Below are 22,945 nucleotides of genomic sequence, written 5' to 3'. Positions count from 1 at the left end.
TCCAAAATGAGTGGTGGACTAGCCTCGCCAAACGAACCCAGCTCAGCGCGGACATTGGCGACTTCAGGGGTTTCTACGAGGCTCTAAAGGCTGTGTACGGCCCCTCACCCCAAGTCCAAAGCCCGCTGCGCAGCTTAGACGGCAAAGTCCTCCTCAGCGACAAGATCTCCATCCTCAACCGATGGTCAGAACACTTCCAATCTCTTTTCAGTGCCAACCGCTCAGTGCAAGATTCCGTCCTGCTCCAGCTCCCTCAACAGCACCTAAGGCAAGAGCTGGATGAGGTTCTCACCCTGGATGAGACATATAAGGCAATCGAACAACTGAAAAGTGGGAAAGCAGCAGGTATGGATGGAATCCCCCCAGAGGTCTGGAAGGCTGGCGGCAAAACTCTGCATGCCAAACTGCATGAGTTTTTCAAGCTTTGTTGGGACCAAGGAAAACTGCCTCAGGATCTTCGTGATGCCACCATCATCACCCTGTACAAAAACAAAGGCGAGAAATCAGACTGCTCAAACTACAGGGGAATCACGCTGCTCTCCATTGCAGGCAAAATCTTCGCTAGGATTCTACTAAATAGAATAATACCTAGTGTCGCCGAGAATATTCTCCCAGAATCACAGTGCGGCTTTCGCGCAAACAGAGGAACTACTGACATGGTCTTTGCCCTCAGACAGCTCCAAGAAAAGTGCAGAGAACAAAACAAAGGACTCTACATCACCTTTGTTGACCTCACCAAAGCCTTCGACACCGTGAGCAGGAAAGGGCTTTGGCAAATACTAGAGCGCCTCGGATGTCCCCCAAAGTTCCTCAACATGATTATCCAACTGCACGAAAACCAACAAGGTCGGATCAGATACAGCAATGAGCTCTCTGAACCCTTCTCCATTAACAATGGCGTGAAGCAAGGCTGTGTTCTCGCACCAACCCTCTTTTCAATCTTCTTCAGCATGATGCTGAACCAAGCCATGAAAGATCCCAACAATGAAGACGCTGTTTACATCCGGTACCACACGGATGGCAGTCTCTTCAATCTGAGGCGCCTGCAAGTTCACACCAAGACACAAGAGAAACTTGTCCGTGAACTACTCTTTGCAGACGATGCCGCTTTAGTTGCCCATTCAGAGCCAGCTCTTCAGCGCTTGACGTCCTGCTTTGCGGAAACTGCCAAAATGTTTGGCCTGGAAGTCAGCCTGAAGAAAACTGAGGTCCTCCATCAGCCAGCTCCCCACCATGACTACCAGCCCCCCCACATCTCCATCGGGCACATAAAACTCAAAACGGTCAACCAGTTTACCTATCTCGGCTGCACCATTTCATCAGATGCAAGGATCGACAACGAGATAGACAACAGACTCGCCAAGGCAAATAGCGCCTTTGGAAGACTACACAAAAGAGTCTGGAAAAACAACCAACTGAAAAACCTCACAAAGATAAGCGTATACAGAGCCGTTGTCATACCCACGCTCCTGTTCGGCTCCGAATCATGGGTCCTCTACCGGCATCACCTACGGCTCCTAGAACGCTTCCACCAGCGTTGTCTCCGCTCCATCCTCAACATCCATTGGAGCGCTTTCATCCCTAACGTCGAAGTACTCGAGATGGCAGAGGTCGACAGCATCGAGTCCACGCTGCTGAAGATCCAGCTGTGCTGGGTGGGTCACGTCTCCAGAATGGAGGACCATCGCCTTCCCAAGATCGTGTTATATGGCGAGCTCTCCACTGGCCACCGTGACAGAGGTGCACCAAAGAAAAGGTACAAGGACTGCCTAAAGAAATTTCTTGGTGCCTGCCACATTGACCACCGCCAGTGGGCTGATATCGCCTCAAACCGTGCATTTCGGCGCCTCACAGTTTGGCGGGCAGCAACCTCCTTTGAAGAAGACCGCAGAGCCCACCTCACTGACAAAAGGCAAAGGAGGAAAAACCCAACACCCAACCCCAACCAACCAATTTTCCCCTGCAGCCACTGCAACCGTGTCTGCCTGTCCCGCATCGGACTTGTCAGCCACAAACGAGCCTGCAGCTGACGTGGACTTTTACCCCCTCCATAAATCTTCGTCCGCGAAGCCAAGCCAAAGAAGAAGTGCTAATTTATCTGTAGCTTTTAGTAGCCTACCTATATTTTGAAACTTTCTTTTCATGCATCTTGAAGAGTCATATCAGAAGTTTTTTCTCTCTCAAGGACTTCTTTCTAACAACAAGACAGAAAGAAAAAGTGACGGCAACTCAGTGAAAGAGTTGCTGCAGCATTTCTCCATATAATGTATTGATTTTAAAAGCATCGAGATGGAAAACTGGAGCTAAAGCAGAAAACAGAGTAGATTTAAAAAATCTTAATGATGTAGTGTTCTTCTATCTGGGCTGTTGTGACCCTGTTGCTAATAGTTTATAATAACATTTCAGCTCAAAAATCAAAGTACAATATCAGAATTTTGAGGTTGTGCTCAATTGAAGGTATTGATCGCAAATGAAAAATGTACCCATGTATGTGACATTAATAAGCTTATCTTATTTTTAGTTTTGGTTTTACTTATGCATAATTTGTAGTTATTTCATCACTGACTACTTTTTCTTGTCTTTTTTTTTTACAAGACTATATTTCTTCTAAACTGTATTTTTCCCCATTTTAAATATCCATCATTTTTACCTATTTGTTATTTTTCCTCATTACCTCCTCCATTTCCATTCTTGACTTTATGAAATTAGCTTTTTTTTCAATTGGCCACTTGGAATTTTGTCTTTGTCTTGACATTCTTGCCCCTGTTTCACCCATTACAAATTTCCAGTTCCCACTACACCAGCTCAGTTTTAACTTGTAAAAGCAACATCCTTCCTACAGTGTGACCACCACTGCCTATTTGCCTGTATCCATGCATGCAGGAAAGAGAAATGAAATGTTTGCCAGCGAAGTGGTTGAGGCTGCTTCATTAAACATATTTAAAATTCGGTTAGATAAATTTTTACATGATAGAGGAATTAGGGGATATGGGGAGAAGGCAGGTAGGTGGAGTTAGGTCATAAATTAGATTAGCCATGATCTTATTGAATGGCGGAGTAGGCTCGATGGGCCATTTTTGGCCTACTCCTGTTCCTACTTCCTATGTTCCTATGTTCTCAATGACGTACAAGCAAGTTTTAGGCTTGCTTGCTTGATTCTTTTCCTTCCCTTTCCTCTATTTGGTATTCTTCCCTGCCCTGCTGCTTTTCTCCCCTACCCTTATTCACTTTTTTCCAAATCTGTTCAGTCATTTTCTGCAAAGAGAGATGGACACTCAATAATTTATAAAAAAACAAGAATATTATGCAAATCAACATACAAGGCAGGAGTCAGTGTCTCTCATCATTCCTTCTTTAAGCATGATATACACTTCACTTTTATCTTGTTAACCATACAAGACATTGTCAGTTCAGCAAAGAATTAGATTTTCAAAAATTCGCATCATGCTCTGTGTATCTCTCTCCCCATCTTTAGCATCAGATTTCTCAATCTCATTTCTGCCTCCCCATTCCCTGCCAGAAAATGTTAATTTTTCTTCACAAAGCAGATTGCAACAAAACAATTAATAATTATATCATATAATAAGATGTCCTTTGAAGTTTTTTTAATTATTAAGTTGTGATGTGCTTCTTTGTGGTCAAGAAGAGATATTTAACAAGTTATTTAAGTGTAAGACTTGTATTTCCGATCTCTGCTAGTAGCAGCTGCAAAAGGACCATGGCAGGGGTGTCAAACTCAAATTCACGGAGGGCCAAAATTAAAAACTTGGACTAAGTCGAGGGCCGAACTAAATATTTATTGAAAATTTTCAACAACATCTGCATGTTTTCTCTTCTTTCAACATATGTAATGTTAAACTTTAGGATATAACTTTAGGAGGATAATGTTACAGGTCAGGAGTAGGTAGCTCAAGTTCACCCTTTGCTTGACCTGAGGGAAACCTATTTGGTCCCTGTGGAGATGTAGTCAGCATTCACAGGCTGTGTCCATTTTGGCCTGCATCAGGACTCAGCATTTCCTGCACACTCCTCAGGCTCTAGGCCTCTATTCACCCTCGACCCACCATCCCTCTACCTGACCAGCCCTTTACCCAACCTTTACTCACCCCTCACTCCACTCGCTCTGCCTCTACCCACCCCATCCTATACACGCCCCTCTACTGCCTCTCCCCTCAACCTGTTCCTCCCTCTACCTGTCTCTCACCCTCTAATCACTCCTCCCCTACTCGCCCTGCCCCTCCCCTTTTACCTCTTCCCTATCCACCCCTCCTTCTACTCATCCCTCCCTCTAACTGCCCCTCGCACCACCATAACTTCCCCTGCCCATTACTCCCTGCCCTACACCCTCTGCCCACCCCTGCTTACCCACCCACTCAGGCCCAGCGCGCTGCCGATCAGCCTTTGCGGACAGCCACCATCTCTCTCTTCACGTGCAGGGCCGAACCAGCCGTCCCTGGGGTCCACGCGGCTGGAAGCGCTGAAGGCCGTGGCGACCGGGAGAAGTGCGCTCGCGCTGTGGAAGGGCCGTCCAGTGCCAGTCGCGTGGGGCTCGCGCAACCCGGGGGCCGTGCGCAGCCTGCCATGCCCGTCGCGCCGACAGGAAATCACAGGCGCTCACCCATCCGCCGCACCGCTCGACAGGTGGGAGAAGTGACTGGTTGTGCGGGGAGCCTTCCAACTGGCTTGCCGGCTGATGACATCGACAGACTTCTCGTTACAATTTCTCGTGTTACAATGGGGAAGGAAGTGCAATGAAGGGGGAGGATGGTGGGGGTGACATGACCAAAAAACAGCATCGGCTCTCGCTGCAGGGCGGGCCACCTCTCATACATTTTTGAAATGATCTTGCGGGCCAAATATAATTATATCGCGGGCCAAATTTGGCCCGCGGGCCAGAGTTTGACATGTGTGGACTATGGGGTTTCATTAGGGTTACTAACAAGTCAGTTTCTTTCTCTCTTTCAGCTATGGGATTTAAGGCAGGCCAAACGTAATGTATGTGAGTATAAGGGACACCTACAGAGCACTGCAGCCTGCATCTTTCTCCCAAGTGAGACTTCTTCATTTCCTATGGTTGCAACCTCTGCATATGACTGTACTGTGAGGATCTGGAATCGTGACACTGCAGGTATTATCCTTGTGCTTAGTGTCACAGTTGGTCATTTGAATATAGTTTTAGTCTGTCTCTTCACCCTCACTTGCAGTATAATGTAAAATCTGGAGTCTTTCTGGGGAACAATCGATCAAGCTCAAATACCTCTGAGGAGAAGAAGGAGGTTGAAAGACGATGATTAAAATTATGAAGGGATTGATACACAGAGAATTCAGAACTGGGAAAGAAGACAATTTTCAGTGATGATAGGACAAACAAAATATTTGATGGGCTGAGACCAAATAAAAAGGAGTAAAACACAAAAGTCTGCTGACACAGTGACTGAAGTAAAAACACAATGCTAGAGAAACTCAGCAGGTTAAACAGTATCTTTATAGCAAAGATAAAGATGTGTAACCATTGTTTCAGGTTTGATCGCTTCATCAAGGTACGATCACATCTTGGTCAGTGCCAGTGCTACCAAGTCACTCTTCAAGAGCCCAACATAGATGACAGTTTGTGCTCTTGTTACTAACAATGATAAATCCAAATGTTGTTCAACATTTGATTCAAGCGCCTACCTACATTTTGCTCATACCTTGATGAGGGGCTTAAACCCAAATCATTGGTTATATATCTTTATCTTTGCTCTATAAAATATACATTATGGTGTTTGTCCTGCTGAGTTTCTCCAGGATTGTGTTTTTACTGTTGTTCAGCATTATTGTTGCTGTATTTTAGAGCTTCCTGCTCATCAATTTGACATCAGTTATTCCATGTAAAAGTACCTTAAGTTCATTAAATAACATTTTTAAGCAGCAAGATGCACTGTAAAAGAAACCTGGTCCTGCTTTAGTAACACACCAAGAGGTGCACACTTCTCTTTTCCCTTTTTGTTTGGCAAAAACACAACACTGGAGAAACTCAGCAGGTCAAACAGTGTATTTTATAGAGCAAAGATAAAGATACAAAGCAATGATTCTGGTTTAAGCCCCTCATCAAGGTATGAGTAAAATGTAGGCAGGCGCCTGAATCAAATGTTGAACAACATTTGGATTTATCATTGATATTAGCAAGAGCACAAACTGTCATCTACATTGGAGACTTCAAGAGCGACTTGGTAGCACTGGCACTGACCAAGAGGTGATCAGAACATAATGGGAAGGAAGACCCATTTCCATTCTCTAAGTCTGTATTTACCAGTAAGCACCCATTTTTAGGGTAATCCTCCACTCACCCAGTATCTCATCCCTATATTCCAATCAACTCCTCCAGAGATTTTGTCACACTCACCATATGGGGCAGTTTGTGTTGACCAATTAACTTGCTAAACCCCATATCATGGGATGAGGGAGAAATCCAGAGCACCCAGAGGAAATTCACACTGTCACATGGAAGCCATGCAAACTCCACACAGACAGCAGGAGTTCCTCAGGGCAGTGGCTCAGGCCCAACCAACACCTCTGTCAATGAATGTACATCTTTCTTAAAATCCATCATTGGTGAAGTATTCAATTTACAATTGCTCAGCAAATGTAACAGTCCATATTTGCATGGAGCAAATTCTAGCATGAATTGAGGAGTGATAAATAATATCCAGGTAACAAAATTGTTAGGCAATGACTGTCTCCCACAAACCACCTACTCTTGAACATCAATTGAATTGCTGTTACAGAATCCCCAAAAATGAACATCTGGGGGTCACCATTGACCAGAAATTCCCTAGGCTCTAAATACCATAGCTAAGGTACCTCCCACAAGTGACTCATCTTCTGACTTCCTGAATCCTGTGCATCATTCAATAGGCAGATATCATAAGTGTGATGAAATGTTCTCCATTTACCTGACTGAGAGCAACTCCATCAACATACAGGAAAGTCAACACAATCCGGGGGAGGTGGAGGGGGGGGGGGGGGGGGGGGCCTGTGTCACAATGTGGTGCTCCACACCATATCTCAGTATCGTAGACATGATCTGGTGCCTGAGGACGGAGGGAAATGCGGCTGTACTTGTTGGTGGGAATATGAAGGTGACCATTTGCTAGTTCTGTGCACTGGTGGCGGTGAGTTGGATCATCTGGAACATCTGGTCATGCACCAGGTGCCTGGCCTTTAGGTCCACAAGCAGGATGTGAGCTCGGAGGAAGTCCGCGCTGAGGAGTGGCTTCTCCATCGTGGCCAGTGTGAAATTCCAGCGGAAGGTCTCCCTGCCGAGGCGTACCGCCACTCGCCATGTGCCAAAAGTCTTTACGGTAGCTTTGTTGGCTGCCTGCAGGGTGACCGTGTTTGGGTCTCTACTGGCGTTGGTGGAATGACACTAAGTTCGACACCCATGTTGACAAGGAACCAGCGGCATATGGTCTTGTCTGTCACATGTAGCAGGCTGTTTGCGTGGCCAGCTGCTGAAGCCATTAGCAGTGGCCAGCCTGGGCATTTCCCAGAAATGTGCAGGGCTGCTTACATTTACGGGCTTCTGCTCCCCAGTGCTGGTGGTAGAAACACCACCACACCTCTGCTGGCTTACGAGGGCACGGCTGATCCCTGCTTGTTTGATTCATGGAGGTTTCGGTCTCCCTCTTGGTGTGCCAGAGAATGTCCGCCTTCGCTGCGACCCTGCGAGGGTTGCTGAAGCCCACATCCACTAGCAGCAGCTGGATGTCATCAGGCATCTGTTCTAAGAATGTTTGCTCAACAATAAGGCAGTGCTTGTGGCCCTCTGCCAGCATGAGCATTTTGTCCATGAGGGCAGAAGGCATTCTGTCCCCTAGGCCATCCAGGTGTATGAACCTGGGTGCTCTCTGGCATCTGGAGAGCCCATAGGTGCTGATGAGCAGCACTTTCAATAGGGAATATTTACCTTCCTCCAGTGGGTTCTGTATGAGGTCATCCAGTCTGGCTGTAGTTTCTTGGTCCAGGGAGCTGACAACATAGTAGTACTTGGTGGAGTCTGAGGTAATCTGCTTTATCTGGAACTGTGCCTCTGCCTGTCCAAACCAAGTGCGTGGGCGAAGCATCCAGAAAGTTAGCAGTTTGAGGGCAACTGCACTGACTGCTGGAGCGTCCATACTGTTGAGTCCAGAGGCGTCTGGATCAGTCAGGGTCACCAGTGAGGCGGTAGCCAAAAGGAGTCAGGAAGAACAAGAGCAGTAGTCAGTGAGCTTGTTTGCACTCCAGTTGTTTATTGAATCTTCCCGCACTGCGTTTATAAGGCCGTAGGTAAATCCTGCCCTTACACTGAAAATGACATCATGACATTACCCCGCGTGCATGCAGACCCAACCAGGCCAGCAGAAAAAACAACCCCGGCGGCACCATCTTGACACAGCAGTTCCGCTGCCGCGGCTGTAACACACGGAGCTGTTTCCCCTGCCGTCATTGATGTGCACCGCTACAACGGGAATAAAATGCACACAATTAATAAAGAACACAGGAAAATTTGTGACAGGAAGCAAACAGGAGAATGCTAAACAGTACACAATTATTAATTCACACATTTGCACACTATAAGCAGGGGTTATACTCACCCTCCCGGACCCCTGAAATGAGTGGAGGTGGATCTGGTACCACTGTACATGCAGAGGTATACGCATGCTCCTGGACCCTTGATCAATTGAGAGCGGCGGCTCTACTGCAGTATTGATCTATATCAATTTGAGCTATAGCAATACCACCAGCTCTACTTCAGTGCAGTGTGCACTTTACACATGATATTCCAAGCAACATCTACAGAAGCAACATAGCATGAAGTTGTGTCCAGGGCTATCATCACAAGGTAGAGAGAGGGAATGTCCTCTGTGCTGGTGCTAAATACAGGCCCCTAGCCAATAAGGACACTGGGTGATTTGAACTGGCCAATGGCAAGGTGTGCACTGAGGTCTGAGCCCTATCTTAACTGACACTCCACCTGCAAACTAACTTTGAGTGAAACAAAAAGGACACCACAAACTGACAGGTGCTGTGACTTCCGAATCAGTTTCAGATGGGGAAGCCATGTGACCACTAGCAATAAGCAGGGAGGCCATGCCTTCTCCTCCTATACACACACACACACCAGTTAGTAAGACACAATAAGTTGATTGGTGGTCAGGGAACATTGGTGGGTGAATGCAGGATTTGGTGGTGAGAGTCAGGTAAGTGGGGGATGGGGTTGGCTGGAAAGTTGATTGGGGAGGGTAGTGAACTGGGAATTGACTACTAATGTGATGTCTGAAGAACTGGCTCTTCCTCAGACTCCATCCCCACATATGCCAGTTTAGTCCAAAGACTATTGTGTTATTTTTACTGAACAAAAGTGTGTTGTACTCGCTCTGGTCTTGAGTGCTCTCAGTCACGCTACAATTTTATTCAGTAAAGAAGAGGATAGAAGCGCTGTTGAAACCAGAGATGCTCCTAATCAACCCTCTGTCCCCAGAGGCCCTGGAGGAATTCACGTTCTGGCTGGAGTGCTTCCATATGTACCTGACGGCTGCACAAACAGTCTACTCCACAGATTAACTCAAGGTCAGTGCTCCTCACACGTGTCGGACTGAAAGGATTCCCAATTGTCAGGGACTGCATTACTTAGGAGTCTGCCATCAAAAGGCTACGTGAGACCCCAAAATGTCATCCTAGTGAGGCATCAGCTCGCAACGGAAACTGCAGCCTGGTGAGTCCTTTGAAGATTTTGTCCTCATCCTGTGAGGAACTGTGGGTATGAAGATGGCACGGATCGGGAATCGGAAGACGAGCAGATCCGGGGTGCTCTTGTTGGTGGTGTGAAGTACATCAGGCTTGTTGCTGGAGCAAAGCAGCGTGGCGCTATCTGACAATGTGCGACTGGCCAAGTCACTGGGGATGGTCCAACTGGGAGCTGATAACTTGGAAGGTGCCCTTCAGGAGGATCCAGTTCCTGGAGTGGCATCGGCCCTGACTCCAGTGGCCTCCAGCACCAAGGGTTGCTTTTTTCTGTGGTTGGCAGCAGCACCCAAGAACTTGATGTCCTGCTAAAGACTCCATCTGCTTTGGTTGTGGTAAGAAGGGGCACTGGGTGAAGGTCTCCAGGGCAAAGGGGAGCACTGAGAGGTCCAACGCATGCATGACCCCCACCGGGCTGACTGAGGCAAGTGCAAAGCCCAATCCCACAACCTCCCAAGGCCAATGTTGTGCACCATGGCCTTCCTGTGGGACTGCAGCAAGGGCTGTGACACAGGAAGCCCCAGTGGCCATCTAAACTGCTGCCAAGCTCATCAGATGAGGAGGGAGAGCGGCCATATTGCTGCACCGCGTGATCTCTGCCATCTTGCTGATTTTCAAAATCAGCGGCAACAGGAGAGCAGCCATCTTGCTACATCTCGTGGCCCCCGTCATCTTGCCAGCCCGACAAACTGCAAGGGGGGAGTGACCCCAGTGAGGGGAACAACTGCATCTCTAGAGTTCTGGCAGCAATGGTGTTGGACCAGGAGATACCACACAACTGAACAATTCTGCGATCAAGGTGGTGGGGGGGTTTAATGGACATAAACTGAAATGTTTAATTGACTTAGGCTCGACTCAGAGCTTCATAAACGCAGAGATAGTCCAAAAACAATCTTAAAGTGTATCCTTCTAATTATTTTCTTTTTTTAGGGTCCCATACGTAGTCTGTAAATATTCAAGAACATTGTATAGTTCGTTTATCTTTGCAGGAGGGTGAAATTCTGTAAGTTCAGAATGTATGTACTTAAGAATTTAAGCACACTGGTTTTGTTAGGTCTTGACTTCTTGTGTCATTTTAAAGACGTGACCCTGGAGTATTCTGGCCTTTTTCTTCCCATTATGGTTCAGAATGTAAGGCACCAAAACTGATGCCTCTTGTTGTCTCTCCACCTCTGCTGCACTGAGGACTGTGCATTCATCAAGGCTGAGACACAGCGACTGCTTAATGAGAGTATTATCGAGCTGAGTACAAGCCCATGGAGAGCTCAGGTGGTTGTGGTAAAGGGGGAAGAAAAGTCCAGGCTAGTAATTGACTATAGCCAAACCATCAATCGTTTCACACTCCTGGATGCATACCCCTCCCTCATATTTCAGACATGGTGAATGAAATTGTGCAGTATAAGGTTTATTTGACCATTGACTTAAAAGCTGTTACCAATCCGTTCCAAGAACCATCTCTACACCGATTTTGGGGCTAACAGGAGACTCCAGAGGGTTCCATTTGGTATCACAAATGGGGTCTAAATCTTCCAGAGACAGATGGACTGAATGGTGGATGAATTTAAGTTGAAGGCCACCTTCCCCTGCCTCAACAATGTCACCATTTGTGGCCACTCTATGGAAGACCATGACACTAATCTCCAGAAACCTCACTTACAACACCAGTAAGTGTGTGTTCAGGGCTAAACGCTTAGCCATCTTGGGCTACGTGGTGGTGAATGGCATCATTGTCCTTGACCCTGACAGGATGCACCCCATGTTGGAATTCCACCCCCTGTTGGAACTCCCAATCTCGAGAACCATCAAAGCTCTGAGGAGGTGCCTGGGCATCTCATATTATGCCCAGTAGGTACCTCAATATGCAGACAAGGTTCGTCCCCTTATAAAAACTGCCTCCTTCCCAGTGACAGCTGAAGCTCAGAATGCTTTCAACTATGTCAGAAGCCACATTGTGAAGTCCACCATGCATGCGGTGGACGAGAATGTACCTTTCCAGGTGGAAAGTGATGCTTCAGACATAGCCCTGGCTGCGACCCTTAATCAAGCGGGTAGGCCGGTTGCAATTTTTTCGCGGGACCCTACAAGCTCACGAGCTTCGGAACCCATCAGCGGAGAAAGAGGCTCAAGCCATTGTGGAGGCCATCAGGCACTGGAAGTACTACCTGGTGGGCAGAAAATTCACACTCCTCACAGATCAGCGATTAGTATCATTCATGTTCAATAATACAAAACGGGAAAAAATCAAAAATGATAAAATTGCTCAGTGGATAATTGAATTCTCCACCTACAACTATGATATAGTCTACCGACTTGGTTCCCTATTGAGCCTCCAGATACCCTGTCCAGAGGAAGCTGTGCCTCTGCTCACACCAGCCAGTTGTCACTCCACAATGAGCTCTGCCACCCAGGCATCACACAAATGGCTCACTTTGTCAAGGCACACAACTTACCCTACTCAATTGAGGATGTCAAGGAAATCACCAGGTCTTGTCAGGTCTGCACTGAGTGCAAGCCGCATTTCTACCACCACGGCAAAGCGCACCTGATAAAGGCATCCCGCTCCTTCAAATGACTCAGTGTCGATTTCAAGGGACCCCTCCCCTCCACAAATGGGAACGTGTACTTCCTCACAGTCATTGACGAGTACTCTCGTTTTCTGTTTGCCATCCCCTGCCTAGACACGTTCACATCATTGTCGCTCTGTTCGGGTAATCCGGCTATATCCATAGCAACCAGGGCTCATCATTTATGAATGAGGAGCTGCATCAGTTCCTGCTGATAAGGGGCATCGCATCCAGCAGGATGACCAGCTACAACCCCCAGGGGAACGGACAGGTTGAGAAGGAAAACGCTATGGTTTGGAAGGCCATAAAATTGGCCCTCTGGTCCAAAGGACTTCCAGACTCACACTGGCAGGATGTCCTACCCATGGCACTCCACTCCATTAGGTTGCTACTGTGCATGGCGACCTGTGCGACTCCTCATGAGCTGATGTTTTTTCTCGAGAGAAATGTTAGAGACCACCTTCCTGACTTGGCTTACAGCACCAGGACCAGTGTTTCTTCAAAAGCATGTGAGGAGGAGCAAAATTGACTCCCTAGTTGAGAGAGTGCACCTGATCCATTGCAACCCCACTTACACCTATGTGGCATACCCGGATGGCAGGGAGGACACTGTCTCAAACAGGAACTTGGCACTCGCTGAAATTGAGGGTCCATCACCTCAATGGAGCAAGGACCTATCCAGGGTTCCCTGGGAAACACCAAAGGGCTCAGGTGAGACAACTCAGGAAGTGGTTCCAACCACCTCAACCAGAGCCGGATTACCCATGCCCCGAGGCCATAAAACCACAGGAGGATCAGGAAGTCCAGAGCTTGCCAGCATTCCAGTGCTCTGCCTGCATCTCCAGACCTCCTGACAAGTTGAATTTGTAAATATTGTAAAAAAAATTATGACTATACTATGGTCTCTGTTCCACTTGCAGGCTTCATTCTAAAGGAAGGGGTGAATGTAGTGAACTGAGAATTCACTACTGATGTGATGTCCTAAGGACTGTCTCCTCCCCTGACTCCGCCCCAAAATAGCTTGGCATTAACCTTGGATCCCCGCCAAAACTCGAGTTCAGTCCAAAGACTATGGTGTGTTATTCTTACTGAATAAAAGTGTGTTGTGCTCTCTTTGGTTTTGAGTGCTCTCAGTTTGTATACAGAACATTAATTAGGATCAGGAGTAGGCCACGCTACCCATCAAGACTATTCTGCCATTTCCATTTTTTTTGTCATGTTATAAAACAGAAAATGTAATATTACACAAAATTTCTTTGAGTCTACAATATGGCAAAGAGTTACTATTAGTATTGTCTGGCATCCCTACAATAAGAGGAAGAGATGTAAAAGAGAGTATCTGCATAATCTCTGAGTGTCTGTGGATTTGGCTCCTGCTGCTTCTGTAGCTGTACAGTCCTCTGTTCTATCCATTGGCCACCCAGGATCTAGGTCCAACCACAAAGTCCTAATAACGATGGAGCTGTAGAGACTAAATGGCCTGGCTTTGAGGGGTTGTAGACTATAGGGACCAGCAGAATGGTGCAGGGCACAGAGATTAAGAAACCCCCCCCCCGGTTGAGAAGGGGAAGCATAGGAGATGACTCACAGGACGGTGATCTCGACAATGGACCAATGAGGGGCTGTTGGTGACTCGAAGCGAGAAACCCATGGAGACCGGGGGCTGCTGGGCATCGCAGTCAAGGGTGTCACACTAGGCTGTGGACTGCTGGAGACTGACTCGAAACTGGCTGACAAGGTACCAGGTATGGGATCTGGAATGTGAGAGGGTGCCAAGGGCGCTGAAGGGTTCCTAATCATATTGGTTTGGACTGGACTCTGTTGCTGTGGAGGCTGCAAGAGCACTGGAGGCAAGTCCATGGATACTCGGTGACTCTAGTGGGAATTTTCTTTTGCTTCTCTTCCTTTGACTCTAAGAGGCACTTCAGGCCATTTCTGTCGATGGTGAATCTGTCTACCTTAAATTAGACAAAAGCAATTTCCTGTAATATGACACTATTTCTATTACATGACAATAAATTGAATCTTGAATCTTGAGCCTTAAATACAAAACAGTGACCATGGTAGTTGTCCAGTGAGGGGCTCAGCAGTTGAGGGGTCCACACAGGCTATGGGCTTCTGGAGGCTGATTTGTCAGAACCGGGATTAGAGATGCTGAGAACTTACTTTTTTTGGAAAACTTTATTTATAATTTTAGAATACATACATATAATATATATATATAGATATATGGATCTTGGATCCAGCTGCGCTGGATGGGTCACGTCTCCAGAATGGAGGACCATCGCCTTCCCAAGATCGTGTTATATGGCGAGCTCTCCACTGGCCACCGTGACAGAGGTGCACCAAAGAAATCTCTTGGTGCCTGCCACGTTGACCACCGCCAGTGGGCTGATAACGCCTCAAACCGTGCATCTTGGCGCCTCACAGTTTGGCGGGCAGCAACCTCCTTTGAAGAAGACCGCAGAGCCCACCTCACTGACAAAAGGCAAAGGAGGAAAAACCCAACACCCAACCCCAACCAACCAATTTTCCCTTGCAACCGCTGCAATCGTGTCTGCCTGTCCCGCATCGGACTTGTCAGTCACAAACGAGCCTGCAGCTGACGTGGACTTTTTACCCCCTCCATAAATCTTCGTCCGCGAAGCCAAGCCAAAGATAGATATATATATTAAAAAAACCAAAAATAAACAAATCCCACCCCCAACAGACCCCTCAAGGGAAGCAAAAAAAAGACATGTATCTTTAATTACGTACACTGTTTGATGTGTCAAACTTACAATTAAAAAATTGTTATTTCCAAACCCATAAATTTCAAACAAAGTGACCACATCTGAACAAAAAAAAATTATCATGCAAATTATATGTTATTTTCTCCATATAAATATAAGATCTTAACTCATTATGCCAGCGGGCTAGATTTAATTCCACATTGTCTTTCCATGTAATCACAATACATTTCCGTACTACTGCTAATGCCAAACGAACAAACGCCATCTGAAACGTGTCCAACCCTAAACCAGTAACTAAAGATACAGTATAATCCAACAAAAAAATTAATGGGTCCAGTGGTAATTTAATCTTAAATAATTCTTCCTAAAAGATTTTAATTTTTTTCCAGAATGGCTGAACTTTATCACAAGACCAAACTGCATGTAAAACTGTTCCAGTATGAAGTCCACATCTAAAACATAAATCTGAATCACTAAAACCAAACCTTTTTAACTTCTCGGGAGTGAGGTATAACTGATGTAAAAAAAGTATAATTAACTTGACTATATCTTATGTTAAGTAATTTAGTCACACTATCTTGACACATAACATCCCATTCCTCTTGAGATATATCAAAAGATAAATCTTCTTCCCAATTAATTCTAGATTTACTTAAATCTGATCTATTCATTTTATCTTGTAGCAAAGCATACATTTCTGAAATAAATTCCTTTTTTAACGTTTCCAAAATCAAAAGCTCAAACTTAGTTAATTTAGGTAACATAATTTCTCTTCCAAAATTATCTGTCACCAAAGCTCGCACTTGATAATATACAAATAGAGAATTAGATGGTATCCCAAACTTCTCCCTAAGTCTAATAAAAGAGAAATTGTCCATCTTCAAAACAATCATCCATCACCTTTATACCCTTAGAATTCCAAATCTTTAAATATGAATTATTCATTGAAAAAGGAATAACTTTATTTTGATATAACGGGGTCTGGGCCATAATCTTACCCCTAGAGCCTAAAACACAATTTCTTTTAGACCAAATCGCTAATAAATGTTTTAAAACCAGAATATTATATCTCTGTAACAAACAGCAGTTCCACTTAAATATAAATTGATGAACTTGTGTGAATTGTATTAAGATTAATATTTTTCCACGTATTCAATATCTTTTTCAATCAATCCCATGTCTGCTTCCAAAGGCATTTTTTCATGAATTACATACTGTGGTGAGAAGGTTTTTGTGGAAAGGTAAATTAGCTAGGGTAGCACTGCAGTAATTGACTTGGAAATATGCTTTAGGGGGAACTTCAATTGCCTCATTTTCAGAATTATTATGAGGCTGCACAATTAAAATTTGTTAACAGGATGTTAGATGTTACTCAACCTCCTGGCTGGGCTAGTTGAGATGCTGAGAACTTCCTGATTGTATTAGTGGGTTGGATCTGGAGCTCAGGTTGCCAATGGATAGAACAGGGGTCTCTCTGAGTGCTGAAGGTGAATCCATGGACACTCAGTGACTCTGAAGGGACTCTTTTGCTTCTCTTTTTCTTACTGTAAGGGGAACCAGGCCTTACGGCAGACTAAAGGAAATTTTGTTTTGTATTACATTTTCTGTTTTATTGCAAGAAAATAAGAGAATCTTGAATAAGACCAGAAAGTTTTCAGCACCCAAAGCCCTTTGAGAGTCCTTCCTCCCTCTCGAATCCCAGTTCCAATTCCCATAACCCAGTGTCCAGCAAGCCGCAGTCTGTGTGGGTCCTTTGACTGCAAGACACCATCATCCTTTGTGGGTCCTTCAGCCACTGCTGCTTGCTGCTGTGCTCACCATCCTGAAGGGATGTCTCCTATGCTTTTCTTTCTCTACTTTGCCCTGAACTGGTCTGCTGCCCCCATCCCAAACTCCTGGAATCTACAACCCCTCAAGGCCACTACCAACTCAGGCATCACCATCTTGGGCACAGACCCCGCAGTTCCAAGATTTTAAATAAAAACACAGACAGCTCCTTTAAAGGGCCTTTTAATGTCTGTGCAGAGCCAATGGTATTAAGACCTTACAGTTGTACCCTGTGGAGGTGCACTCTGTCTCCACTCCCCCCAGGTTGGCACCAGCTGCACCATCGCCATTTTATAAGACGAATTGAATTGATTGGAACTTTAACTGCATTTCCATTGACCTGTGGTTAATTTTTGCCCCATTGCTCATGAAGAATCTACCTACTTCTACTATTCAAAAAATGCATCCTCTGCCCTTTGAGAAAGAGAGTTCTTAGATTCACAATGTTTTAAGAGAACAAAAATATCTGAATTGCACACGTCATTAATATTAAACACAGATTTTTAATTTAGAGAATCAGCACTGTAACATGCCCTTCCAGCTCACGAGCCTGGACTGCCCAAATTCACTAATTAACCTACTAACCCCATACATCTTTGGACATTGACCAAAAATTCTAGATTTCTCATGATAGACTACATCTCCACATCTACCCTGTCAAGATCCCCCATCATCTTCTATGCTTTTGACAAGTATCCATTCTTCTCAGCAGGTACAAGCCTAGCCTGTCCAATGTTTCCTCATGAGACAAACTGCCCTTTCCAGTTATTACTTGAGTAAACCTTTTCAGTACGGTTGTCATCCCTATAAAGACCAAAACTGTGCAGTTCTCCAAAATTTCTCTCCAGTGCCAGTGCTGAAGCACTATATAGCTGAAGCATAACCTCTGTACTTTTGTACTCAATTTCTCTCACAATAAATAATAATGGTGTGTTAGTTGTTGAGGTGAAAGGAATATTGGAGTCCTAAAATAAAGCAGATGAACCCACCCAGGTCATGTTACAAGAGCTGGAATCAGGTTAGTCTTCAACCACAAAGCTAGAGGGGAAGCATTTCTTATAAAATAAGTTGAATTGAGAATGCCCAGAACATGGAATCACATGAGTCAATTTCCTTCAGAGATCCTCTAAAAATGATGCACATCAATATGAATACAACTGATCCACATCAATACAATTTGTGAATAATATATCTGGTTAGATTTCCAAAACATTGCTAGTCAACCCAAAAGCAATCTTCATAACATTCCATTCTGGGAAAAAATTAAATAAACATCTCAGTCTGACAATTCCTCGGCCAATATGTTTTAATGATATTGACTGAGGAACAAGTATTGGCTAGGATATGAGTCAGGACTCCTCTGCTCTTCTTTCATATAATGCTGTGATGTTTTTAATTCTCCACCCGAGAGCACATATATAATGGTGGCATGATAAAACCTGAAAAGATTTCAAAGGGCTGTTTGCTATTTGTCAGAAACTTTAACTCAATTCCATTAGATGAATTATTCAATTTATTTTGGGATGTTCTGAAATCCAAAAAGATGTCACCTCATTAGAGGAAGCTATGGAGAGGGTACAGAGAAGATTTACCAGGATGTTGCCTGGTTTGGAAAAGATGTCTTATAAGGCACAGTTAGCAGAGCTGGGGCTTTTTTTTTGGAAGCAAAGAAGGATGAGAGGTAACTTAATAGAGGTCTACAAGATTATGAGAGGATAGATAAGGTAGACAGCCAACATCTTTTTTTCCCAGTGTAATGGATAAATATTGGGAGGAATTTTGCTAAAATTAGAGTAGACTACATACATACTCCCACACATTTTTGCACAGATCTTATTTGAAAGACTGAAGAATTCATATTCAGTAACATTGCTGGATCTTTGGAGACTTTTATGTACATTTCACAAGTAGGTGCTAATTGAACTGATGTCATGAAATGAATAGACCATTGTTGGGAATTGGAGACAGGCTGGATGGTTGGACAACTACAAAGCTTCTGACCTTTCTGCAAAGTACTCACAGAAAGGTCACTCTGGGTTTTGTTTACCTAAGACAACAGCTTGACCAAGAGAGGAGAACTCCTGTGGTTTGCTTAAGAAGGTGGAGATCTTTGCAAGTGAGAGAGTCACATGGGCTTTCTGGCAATCTCAGAGAGAGAGAGAGAGATAAGACAAGTTCAACAAGCTCTCTCAGTGTGTGTGACACTGAAATCAGCTGAACAGTGCAAGCCAGGAAGCTGGTTTGAAACAGAAAACTCCAGAGAGGCGGGTGGCTGGAAGTGCTATCTGTCTGATGTTTCTCTTGGAATAAGTGGAACAGAAAGGAACTTTGTGGTGGCCTGAAAGAAAGGTTGCCATGTGGAAATCCTGGAACAACAAATCTCTCTCTACAAACCTACTAAGAACCTTCCTGAGAGGTAAACATTAACTTTTCAAGCACCAAAGCCTGGTGAACTTTATACATGTTAAATTCTGTGCACAGTATAAGAATTGCCTGCAACCAGAAAACTTGAAAGAAGGAGAAGTAAGATTGAACTGTGAACCAAAGAACTTTTCTTAAATTTACACATACATCATACACGTGTGCTTAGAATTAGAAGGGGGTTAATTTGAGTTAGTTAAGTATAGAGATAAGTTAAAGTTTGACTCTGTTTTCATGTTTAAAGATAATTAAAGCAACTTTTGTTTAAGTAACTACTTGTCTTGGTGAATGTCTATTGCTGCTGGATTTTGGGGTCCTTTGGGCTCATAACACCAGGGCAGGGGTAGCAAACACCAGAGGACATCTGTATAAAGTGAAGAGAGGAAGGTTTAGGGGGGACATCAGGGGTAGTTCTTTTTTAAACAGAGAGTTGTGGGTGCCTGGAATGCATTGCCAGGGATGGTAGTGGAGGCAAGAATAATAGGGGCATTTAAGGGATTATTGGACAAGGATCTGGATGAAACAAAAATAGAGGGCTTTGAAGTAGGGAGGGTTTCGTTTTGTTTTTTTTTAGGTTTATATATGTTGGCATAACATTGTGAGTCGAAGGGCTGTAATGTTCTATATTACAACTAAATACAAGTAGTTTGCCTTTTCACTTGTGCTTGGATTTTCTATAGCCTTTGCAGACGTGCACCTTGGATTTGTTTCTGGCCACAGGAGCCAGTGAATCAAAGCCTGTGAACCAACCCTATACCTGAGAGTCTTTCCTTCTTTGCTTCAGACCCATTGTCTGTTGTCTTATCTTTCTATGCTATACTCTCCCAGTTGAGAGATTAACTTGAACTCATCTACTCTCAGTCTTACTGGTCAGTGAGGATGAAACAGTCTATTTATTTCAGTCGCTTTTCCTAGTGTATCAGGCATGATTAACAATCATCCAGAGAACTGTGGGAAACAAAACTAGTCAGAAATAAATTTTTTAGTTGTAAGAGGAAAATCATTATTTTTTAAATTCTCCACCTATTTTAAGGGATACTGCAATGGGGGTAGGGGGTCAGCTGTTTTGTAGATTGACTAAATACTTTTCTCCTTAATTGCAGACTGTATAAGTTCCCTTTGCCTGGATGGTGCCGGACCTCTCACATCATTAGTCTGCAGTGATGGTACCAGCCTCCTGTGTGGCAGCTTTAATACAGGGATTCACCATCTCCAATTGAGCTATTCAAATGGCTGCAGCCTGAGTGAGGTGGCTCGATTCTGAATAAGACAGTAGAAGAGCAGGCCAAATACTTCAGTTTAGAGTTGGAATCAAGCAAGTTAAAGAAGAAAAGAGCAATGATCTCTGTAAACACCCTCCTCTAACAAAGATCCTCAGAATGTGAATTGTATCATGCAATTCAGATTTAATTTACAATGCAGAAATAAACCAGGTATACTTTTATTTTGCCATTGAGTAACTGAGCTGTGGACTTAAGAATATTCCCATGGTTCATTCCCAGTGCTAAGCTGGAGAGGAACAGTATAGTTGTAGTTAGCCTCAAAGCCCTGGAGAGCGAAGTTCATCAGGCCGTTAGATCACACAGCAAGGGGGTGCAGTTTGGCAGATCCAGTAAATCTCAACTTACAAACATTTTCTTTATAAGATTTAGCTAAAAACACATAGTTGTCCCTTTTGTGTCCATTCCTGTTCTCTGGATCTTTCACTTCAGCACGAATTGTAGCCTCATTGGTATAAATATCAGAGAGAGAGATATGGGTGATAATCCAGTACAAGGCTGAATAAAGAGGTGAAGATGATTATTGGGAGCATAGATTGCTTGGAAGTCAGAAGAAAAATGGGCACAGATGCAAACCATTCATCCACTGATTCTGTGCAGACCATCAACCAACTATTTACATAATCCTTCAGTGATCCCTTTTTTTTAATCCTCCGCAGTTTCATCGCCCTCCCCTAACCTCACATTCCACACACCAGGGGCAACTTTAGCCAATTAGACTGCTAGCTCATATGGGAGGAACCCAGAGCACCCAGCAGAAACTCATGCAGTCACAGGGAGAACGTGCAAACTCCTTACAGACAACATCTCAGGTATGGGTCTTTAGCACTGTGAGACAACAGCTCTGACAGCTGTTCCACTGCTGTATGTTAATGGGTAGTATTGAAGGCAAAGGCCTCTGGATCTTTGAATAGATTATTTGAGCTAGAATACATCAAAAGGGAAAGCAAAGGATGGTAAGCTGAACTTCATACTTCATTGGAACCCATTATTTTATTATTCCACATCTTCCAACCTTCATTGAGGCAATGCTATTTTTGCACACTGCTGATTCCATTACCATGCTGTTACTAATGTATGTGGCATATTATGCAAGGTGGTATTGATACTAGTCCACTTGATTGGAGCCCTTGTTAAGGGAACAAAAAAACACTGGGAGTTCAAGCAGCACCTTTCACTAGTCTTTTGGTGGGTTCCCCACAGTAATGCCATTAGTGAAGAAAAGTAAATAGAGAAATTAGAACTATGCAAAGCTTTCTGCTGAGAGATTGTGGACCTAATAGGACAAACAGCTTTCTTCTGTGCTCTAACAGTTCCATCATGGTATCCTAATCTGGAATTTAATCCTACACAGCTGTCTGCAGAATAGCCAGCAGATGCCATTATAACCAGAATCTGCAATGGGAAAACCGCATAGAAGTGCAAAGATGATATCTTTGTATCATTTACATTGGACACGTCTATGCTTTATAGCATGCCTGTTGGGTTACTTTCCTGGCATTTAATTGTCATAAACCTCTTCCATTAGCAGGTACCAAAGTAAACGTTCCTTCCCGAATCAATAGAAAAATATTAGTTGAAAGCAACTTTGCTTTAAAGAGCAAAATGACCCATCTATCATATCTATTTAAATAATTCATTTGATCGCATGTAATAGTCAAATTAGTTTTGAGGTGATTGAGCGTTGGAAAACCATCTCATGAATTATGAGTTTTATTATTTATCCTGCTTGTGTGATAGAATCAGACTTTGACCAAGGCAAGTTGGGACTGTTTATACTGATTTGATTGTGTTACTATGGAATTGTAGCTGACCTTTTCCAGTGTTGTAAACATGTTTGACCTGTCCTAGCCACTCCAAGGGGAATAAATCTAACCTAACAATTGCTGTCAAACTGAAGATTCTCATTCATCAGCAAAGCAATGGAATATGCTGTCAACAGTTATTTTTACTGACATCTCTGTATTAATAGGATGCACCTGATGTTTGAATATAATTCCATCTAGACTATACAGCTCAAGACCTCATGAAGAACTTGGTTCAAATATCGACAGAAGAACTGATTTTCTTTTGGTGAGACTGCCCTTATGTTCATTTAACTGAATGTGTCATCTAGCATCTTTGGTGTAATAATCATTTGTGAACGCAGGAGAAACATCCCCACCAGCATAAGGTTGTTGGAGGCTAATTGGGCAACACAGTTGGCGTGGCAGTTAGCGCAACGCCTTTACAGCACCAGCGATCCAGACCGGAGTTAAAATCCCGTGCTGTCTGTAAGGAGTTTGTATGTTCACCCTCTGTCTGCATGGGTTTTCCCCGGGGCCTCCAGTTTCCTCCCACTGTTTGAAACGTACCT

General features: G+C 44.3%; 1 protein-coding gene across 3 annotated transcripts in view; it reads left to right on the top strand.

Annotated features, from left to right (window-relative positions):
• The window catches only part of wdr31 (WD repeat domain 31), a 58,625-nt gene extending 35,965 nt beyond the window's left edge, over positions 1 to 22,660 (top strand). For 2 of the 3 annotated variants that reach the window (XM_069934064.1, XM_069934076.1), the window contains 2 exons: positions 4,966 to 5,128; positions 20,413 to 22,588. In XM_069934064.1, the coding sequence (XP_069790165.1) occupies positions 4,966 to 5,128; positions 20,413 to 20,573 (324 nt within the window). In that variant the 3' untranslated portion in view covers positions 20,574 to 22,588. The other variant, XR_011356403.1, reaches the window with a different exon arrangement.
• The last annotated feature ends 285 nt before the right edge of the window (positions 22,661 to 22,945 follow it).

This window comes from Narcine bancroftii, chromosome 1 (assembly GCF_036971445.1).
Source record: "Narcine bancroftii isolate sNarBan1 chromosome 1, sNarBan1.hap1, whole genome shotgun sequence".
NCBI lineage: Eukaryota > Metazoa > Chordata > Chondrichthyes > Torpediniformes > Narcinidae > Narcine > Narcine bancroftii.
This window is presented reverse-complemented; position numbering and strand designations above follow the sequence as displayed.